Source organism: Callionymus lyra, chromosome 13, assembly GCF_982586985.1.
Source record: "Callionymus lyra chromosome 13, fCalLyr1.hap1.1, whole genome shotgun sequence".
Lineage (NCBI taxonomy): Eukaryota > Metazoa > Chordata > Actinopteri > Syngnathiformes > Callionymidae > Callionymus > Callionymus lyra.
Window position 1 is genome coordinate 3,517,769 of NC_141830.1, and position 8,639 is coordinate 3,526,407.

The 8,639-nt window shown below is 38.9% G+C and overlaps 1 protein-coding gene across 3 annotated transcripts in view; it reads left to right on the forward strand.

Moving 5' to 3' along the window:
• wasf1 (WASP family member 1) overlaps positions 1–5,653 on the forward strand; it is a 116,671-nt gene extending 111,018 nt beyond the window's left edge. For all 3 annotated transcript variants that reach the window (XM_087805952.1, XM_087805954.1, XM_087805953.1), the window contains one exon: positions 3,764–5,653. In XM_087805952.1, coding sequence (XP_087662078.1) covers positions 3,764–3,921 — 158 coding nt within the window. In that variant the 3' untranslated portion in view covers positions 3,922–5,653. The remainder of the gene's footprint in view (positions 1–3,763) is intronic.
• The last annotated feature ends 2,986 nt before the right edge of the window (positions 5,654–8,639 follow it).

Below are 8,639 nucleotides of genomic sequence, written 5' to 3' on the forward strand. Positions count from 1 at the left end.
GTCCACTAGATGGTAGTGATGTGTTGATGAAGCTTCATGAAACAGTGTCATTATCTTCAGAGTCCACTAGATGGTAGTGATGTGTCGATGAAGCTTCATGAAACAGTGTCATTATCTTCAGAGTCCACTAGATCGTAGTGATGTGTTGACGAAGCTTCATGAAACAGTGTCATTATCTTCAGAGTCCACTAGATGGCGTCTCTGCACTATTTGTTTTGAACAAGCGTTCTAATGATCATTTTTAAACTGATGGCGCCACCTACTGACCTCTGAACAACATGACACTGTTTCATGAAGCTTCGTCAACACATCACTAGAAATAACATTTTAACGTGTCAAGAGTCACAGACTTATTTTGAAAAATCGTATCTTTCATTCTTTGATAATCAATTAACAAAACGAAACGTCAACCTGCAGCTGATCAAAGATCATTCGATGAGATGATGAAGTGATGAATGATGAAGTGATGAATGATGAAGTGATGAAGTGATGAAGTGATGAAAGATGAAGTGATGGAGTGATGAAGTGATGAAGTGATGAATGATGAAGTGATGAATGATGAAGTGATGAGATGATGAAATGATGACGTGATGACGTGATGAAGTGATGAGATGATGAAATGATGACGTGATGGAATGATAAAGTGATGAATGATGAAGTGAAGAATGATGAAGTGGTGAATGATGAAGTGATGAATGATGAAGTCATGAAGTGATGAATGATCAAGTGATGAATGATGAGATGATGAAATGATGACGTGATGACGTGATGAAGTGATGAGATGATGAAATAATGAAGTGATGACGTGATGGAATGATGAAGTGATGAATGATGAAGTGATGAGATGATGAAATGATGACGTGATGATGTGATGAATGATGAAGTGATGAATGATGAAGTGAAGAATGATGAAGTCATGAAGTGATGAATGATCAAGTGATGAATGATGAGATGACGAAATGATGACGTGATGAATGATGAAGTGATGAGATGATGACATGATGAAGTGATGAATGATCAAGTGATGAATGATCAAGTGATGAATGATGAGATGACGAAATGATGACGTGATGAATGATGAAGTGATGAGATGATGACATGATGAAGTGATGAATGATGAAGTGATGAATGATGAAGTGATGAAGTGATGAGTGATGAATGATGAAGTGATGAGATGATGAAATGATGATGTGATGACGTGATGAATGATGAAGTGATGAATGATGAAGTGATGAGATGATGAAATGATGACGTGATGAATGATGAAGTGATGAATGATGAAGTGATGAGATGATGAAATGATGACGTGATGAAGTGATGAATGATGAAGTGATGAGTGATGAAGTGATGAAGTGATGAATGATGAAGTGATGAATGATGACGTGATGAATGATGAATGATGAAGTGATGAGTGATGAATGATGAAGTGATGGAGTGATGAATGATGAAGTGATGAAGTGATGAATGATGAAGTGAAGAATGATGAAGTGATGAATGATCAAGTGATGAATGATGAAGTGATGAATGATGAAGTGAAGAATGATCAAGTGATGAATGATGAAGTGATGAGATGATGAAATGATGACGTGATGAATGATGAAGTGATGAGTGATGAATGATGAAGTGAAGAATGATGAAGTCATGAAGTGATGAATGATGAAGTGATGAAATGAAGTGATGAGATGATGAAGAGATGAGATGATGAAGTGATGAGTGATGGAGTGATGAAGTGATGAAGTGGTGAGTGATGAAGTGATGAGTGATGGAGTGATGAATGATGAAGTGATGAATGATGAAGTGAAGAATGATCAAGTGATGAATGATGAAGTGATGAGATGATGAATGATGAAGTGATGAATGATGAAGTGATGAATGATGAAGTGAAGAATGATGAAGTCATGAAGTGATGAATGATGAAGTGATGAATGATGAAGTGATGAGATGATGAAGAGATGAGATGATGAAGTGATGAGTGATGAAGTGATGAAGTGGTGAGTGATGAAGTGATGAGTGATGGAGTGATGAACTGATGAATTGATGAACTGATGAACTGATGAATGATGAAGTCATGAAGTGATGAATGATGAAGTGAAGAATGATGAAGTTATGAATGATCAAGTGATGAATGATCAAGTGATGAGATGATGAAGTGATGAGTGATGAAGTGAAGAATGATGAAGTGGTGAATGATGAAGTGATGAGATGATGAAATGATGAAGTGATGAATGATGAAGTGGTGAATGATGAAGTGATGAGTGATGAATGATGAAGTGAAGAATGATAAAGTGATGAAGTGATGAGATGATGAAATGATGACGTGATGAATGATGAAGTGATGAATGATGAAGTGAAGAATGATGAAGTGATGAATGATGAAGTCATGAAGTGATGAAGTGATGAATGATGAAGTGAAGAATGATCAAGTGATGAATGATCAAGTGATGAATGATGAAGTGATGAGATGATGAAATGATGACGTGATGAATGATGAAGTGATGAAGTGATGGAGTGATGAATGATGAATGATGAAGTGATGAATGATGAAGTGATGAGTGTTGAATGATGAAGTGATGAATGATGAAATGATGACGTGCTGAAGTGATGAATGATGAAATGATGAATGATGGAGTGATGAATGATGAAGTGATGAAGTCATGAAGTGATGAATGATGAAGTGAAGAATGATGAAGTGATGAATGATCAAGTGATGAATGATGAAGTGATGAGATGATGAAATGAGGACGTGATGAACTGATGAAGTGATGAATGATGAAGTGATGAGATGATGAAATGATGACGTGATGACGTGATGAATGATGAATGATGAATGATGACGTGATGAATGATGAAGTGATGAGATGATGAAATGATGACGTGATGAATGATGACGTGATGAATGATGAATGATGAACTGATGAAGTGATGGAGTGATGAAGTGATGAATAATGAAGTGATGAATGATGAAGTGATGAGATGATGAAATGATGACGTGATGAATGATGAAGTGATGAATGATGAAGTGATGAATGATGAAGTGATGGAGTGATGAAGTGATGAAGTGATGAATGATGGAGTGATGAAGTGATGAAGTGATGAATGATGAAGTGATGAATGATCAAGTGATGAGATGATGAAATGATGACGTGGTGAATGATGAAGTCATGAAGTGATGAATGATGAATGATGACGTGATGAGATGATGAGATGATGAAGTGATGAGTGATGAAGTGATGAGTGATGGAGTGATGAAGTGATGAGTGATGGAGTGATGAATGATGACGTGATGAATGATGAACTGATGAACTGATGAACTGATGAGTGATGAAGTGGTGAATGATGAACTGATGAACTGATGACGTGATGAACTGATGACGTGATGAATGATGAACTGATGAACTGATGAATGATGGAGTGATGGAGTGATGAATTGATGAATGATAAACTGATGAACTGATGAGTGGTGAAGTGGTGAGTGATGAAGTGATGAATGATGAACTGATGAAGTGGTGAATGATGAAGTGATGAGATGATGAAATGATGACGTGATGAATGATGAATGATGAACTGATGAAGTGATGAATGATGAACTGATGAAGTGATGAGTGATGAAGTGATGAGTGATGGAGTGATGAAGTGATGAGTGATGGAGTGATGAATGATGAATGATGACGTGATGAATGATGAACTGATGAACTGATGAACTGATGAACTGATGAGTGATGAAGTGGTGAATGATGAACTGATGACTCCTCTCCTCCTCCAGGGATCCAGCTGAGGAAGGTGGAGGAGCAGCGAGAGCAGGAGGCGAAGCACGAGCGCGTGGGTAACGACGTCGCCACGATCCTGTCGCGCCGCATCGCCGTGGAGTACTCGGACTCGGAGGACGAGTCGGAGTTCGACGAGGGAGACTGGATGGAGTGACCGCCTGTTTTTAACGGAGGACGAGACGCCATGTTTTCTCTCCATCATCCTTTTATCTTCGTCGGTCTGTAAGCTGGAGGCGACGTCTCCTCCTCCGTGTCCCTCACAGTCCTTTCTTTCTTCGCTGCACTTCACACTTTTGAAGACCTTCGCTCCGGTTCTTCATGAAGACGAGAATCATATCTTTGCGTCGAAGCCACAGATCTGTTCCTCCGACGAGTCGTTTCTCAATCTTCAGCGTCGCACTCTTGACTTCACACCGACACACAACTTGTGTCTATTATTTTCATCCCTCAGTTTATCTTGAAGCTCTATGAAGCTTCATGAAACAGTGTCATTATCTTCAGAGTCCACTAGATGGTAGTGATGTGTTGATGAAGCTTCATGAAACAGTGTCATTATCTTCAGAGTCCACTAGATGGTAGTGATGTGTTGATGAAGCTTCATGAAACAGTGTCATTATCTTCAGAGTCCACTAGATGGTAGTGATGTGTTGATGAAGCTTCATGAAACAGTGTCATTATCTTTAGAGTCCACTAGATGGTAGCGATGGTCTGATGAAGCTTCATGAAACAGTGTCATTATCTTTAGAGTCCACTAGATGGTAGTGATGGTCTGATGAAGCTTCATGAAACTGTGTCATTATCTTCAGAGTCCACTAGATAGTAGTGATGTGTTGATGAAGCTTCATGAAACAGTGTCATTATCTTTAGAGTCCACTAGATGGTAGTGATGGTCTGATGAAGCTTCATGAAACAGTGTCATTATCTTTAGAGTCCACTAGATGGTAGTGATGGTCTGATGAAGCTTCATGAAACAATGTCATTATCTTCAGAGTCCACTAGATGGTAGTGATGCACACACCGACACACAACTTGTGTCTATTATTTTCATCCCTCAGTTTTATCTTGTTATTTGGATTTTTAACACGTTCTAATAAACGTCCGACGAAATAATCCTCGATTCAGAGTCGAAAGTTAGTTTAAAAATCAATATTATTTAAGTAAAAACCCACTGATATTTATTTTGTCAAAACCATTCCGTTCTCAGAGACGTCGTGAAGAAACGAGGAGTCGTTCAAGAAAAGTTTCATTTCTAAACCGTCGTTTTTGCTTTTACCGTCTTTTACGAACTTTTATCCGCGGATGTTTTTACAAACACAACTGTTGCTGCGTCACAACGACACAACGACACGCACACAGTTGTGTTGCTGTCACTCGTTTCTCCACATTCTGCCATGACCCGATAAATAAAACATCAGGAAGAAGAAAACCCTTGAGCCATAGCTCGTCCTGGTATCGTGACCTCTCTGTGACCTCTCTGTGACCTCTGGGGGAATTATTAAAAAGATAGAAAAGGCAGTTTCAAGGTCACGCCTCGTCAGGATTCAGTCCCTTTACTTCCCTGGACTCGGCAGCTTCCTCCGTCGCTCTGGAGACGCCTTCTGACCTCCTTCAGTTCTCGAGCAGTAATAAAAGTGTGAAACTGCCTTTTTGTTTTTTTCAAGTCGAGTGAACGAGTGAACGTCGGCCATCTTTTCTGTTCGTCTTCTATTTGCCTTATCGTTACAAACGTGTCGTTGAGTTGATGAATGTATTCGTGCTGTTACTACTTACTTGCCTGCGCTTGTTTGCTGTTTCTATGTCGGGGGGGTTTCGATGTAACACGTGAGTAACTGTTCAATGTTACAGTTTTGCCTGGAGAATTAATAAAAATCTAATGTTACATTTCATCCGACTCTGAGTGGTGTTTGGATCGTGAACGATATTTATTAAGTGAGTCTGTTGATCAGAGACGTACGACTGCAGCCAGAATTCTGAGCCGCTCTAGTAGAAGAACTCGCATCATTAACAGGAGTCAGTAGATCATCAAACACAGATGTTTCTCGAAGGAGTCAGTAGATCATCAAACACAGATGTTTCTTGAAGGAGTCAGTAGATCATCAAACACACATGTTTCTTGAAGGAGTCAGTAGATCATCAAACACACATGTTTCTTGAAGGAGTCAGTAGATCATCAAACACAGATGTTTCTTGAAGGAGTCAGTAGATCATCAAACACAGATGTTTCTTGAAGGAGTCAGTAGATCATCAAACACGGATGTTTCTTGAAGGAGTCAGTAGATCATCAAACACGGATGTTTCTTGAAGGAGTCAGTAGATCATCAAACACGGATGTTTCTTGAAGGAGTCAGTAGATCATCAAACACGGATGTTTCTTGAAGGAGTCAGTAGATCATCAAACACACAGATGTTTCTTGAAGGAGTCAGTAGATCATCAAACACGGATGTTTCTTGAAGGAGTCAGTAGATCATCAAACACGGATGTTTCTTGAAGGAGTCAGTAGATCATCAAACACAGAGATGTTTCTTGAAGGAGTCAGTAGATCATCAAACACAGATGTTTCTTGAAGGAGTCAGTAGATCATCAAACACAGATGTTTCTTGAAGGAGTCAGTAGATCATCAAACACAGATGTTTCTTGAAGGAGTCAGTAGATCATCAAACACAGATGTTTCTTGAAGGAGTCAGTAGATCATCAAACACAGATGTTTCTTGAAGGAGTCAGTAGATCATCAAACACAGATGTTTCTTGAAGGAGTCAGTAGATCATCAAACACAGATGTTTCTTGAAGGAGTCAGTAGATCATCAAACACACATGTTTCTTGAAGGAGTCAGTAGATCATCAAACACATGTTTCTTGAAGGAGTCAGTAGATCATCAAACACACATGTTTCTTGAAGGAGTCAGTAGATCATCAAACACATGTTTCTTGAAGGAGTCAGTAGATCATCAAACACACATGTTTCTTGAAGGAGTCAGTAGATCATCAAACACAGATGTTTCTTGAAGGAGTCAGTAGATCATCAAACACAGATGTTTCTTGAAGGAGTCAGTAGATCATCAAACACACAGATGTTTCTTGAAGGAGTCAATAGATCATCAAACACAGATGTTTCTTAAAGGAGTCAGTAGATCATCAAACACAGATGTTTCTCGAAGGAGTCAGTAGATCATCAAACACAGATGTTTCTTGAAGGAGTCAGTAGATCATCAAACACAGATGGTTCTTGAAGGAGTCAGTAGATCATCAAACACAGATGTTTCTTGAAGGAGTCAGTAGATCATCAAACACAGATGTTTCTTGAAGGAGTCAGTAGATCATCAAACACAGATGTTTCTTGAAGGAGTCAGTAGATCATCAAACACAGATGTTTCTTGAAGGAGTCAGTAGATCATCAAACACAGATGTTTCTTGAAGGAGTCAGTAGATCATCAAACACTGATGTTTCTTGAAGGAGTCAGTAGATCATCGAACACTGATGTTTCTTGAAGGAGTCAGTAGATCATCAAACACAGATGGTTCTTGAAGGAGTCAGTAGATCATCAAACACAGATGTTTCTTGAAGGAGTCAGTAGATCATCAAACACAGATGTTTCTTGAAGGAGTCAGTAGATCATCAAACACAGAGATGTTTCTTGAAGGAGTCAGTAGATCATCAAACACAGATGTTTCTTGAAGGAGTCAGTAGATCATCAAACACAGATGTTTCTTGAAGGAGTCAGTAGATCATCAAACACAGATGTTTCTTGAAGGAGTCAGTAGATCATCAAACACAGACATGTATCTTGAAGGAGTCAGTAGGTCATCAAACACAGATGTTTCTTGAAGGAGTCAGTAGATCATCAAACACAGATGTTTCTTGAAGGAGTCAGTAGATCATCAAACACAGATGTTTCTTGAAGGAGTCAGTAGATCATCAAACACAGATGTTTCTTGAAGGAGTCAGTAGATCATCAAACACAGATGTTTCTTGAAGGAGTCAGTAGATCATCAAACACAGATGTTTCTTGAAGGAGTCAGTAGATCATCAAACACAGATGTTTCTTGAAGGAGTCAGTAGATCATCAAACACAGACATGTATCTTGAAGGAGTCAGTAGGTCATCAAACACAGATGTTTCTTGAAGGAGTCAGTAGATCATCAAACACAGATGTTTCTTGAAGGAGTCAGTAGATCATCAAACACAGATGTTTCTTGAAGGAGTCAGTAGATCATCAAACACAGATGTTTCTTGAAGGAGTCAGTAGATCATCAAACACAGATGTTTCTTGAAGGAGTCAGTAGATCATCAAACACAGATGTTTCTTGAAGGAGTCAGTAGATCATCAAACATAAAAATGTTTCTTGAAGGAGTCAGTAGATCATCAAACACAGATGTTTCTTGAAGGAGTCAGTAGATCATCAAACACAGATGTTTCTTGAAGGAGTCAGTAGATCATCAAACACAGATGTTTCTTGAAGGAGTCAGTAGATCATCAAACACAGATGTTTCTTGAAGGAGTCAGTAGATCATCAAACACAGATGTTTCTTGAAGGAGTCAGTAGATCATCAAACACAGATGTTTCTTGAAGGAGTCAGTAGATCATCAAACACAGATGTTTCTTGAAGGAGTCAGTAGATTATCAAACACAGATGTTTCTTAAAGGAGTCAGTAGATCATCAAACACAGATGTTTCTTGAAGGAGTCAGTAGATCATCAAACACAGATGTTTCTTGAAGGAGTCAGTAGATCATCAAACACAGAGATGGTTCCAAAGCTTAGGAGCAACAGTCTGGAAGAAGCTGACACTGAGGGCTTTGTATATCCTAAATAAAACGTGGTATTATTTTTATTACATCACCATGCATGCTCTAGTAGAAGAACTCACATTT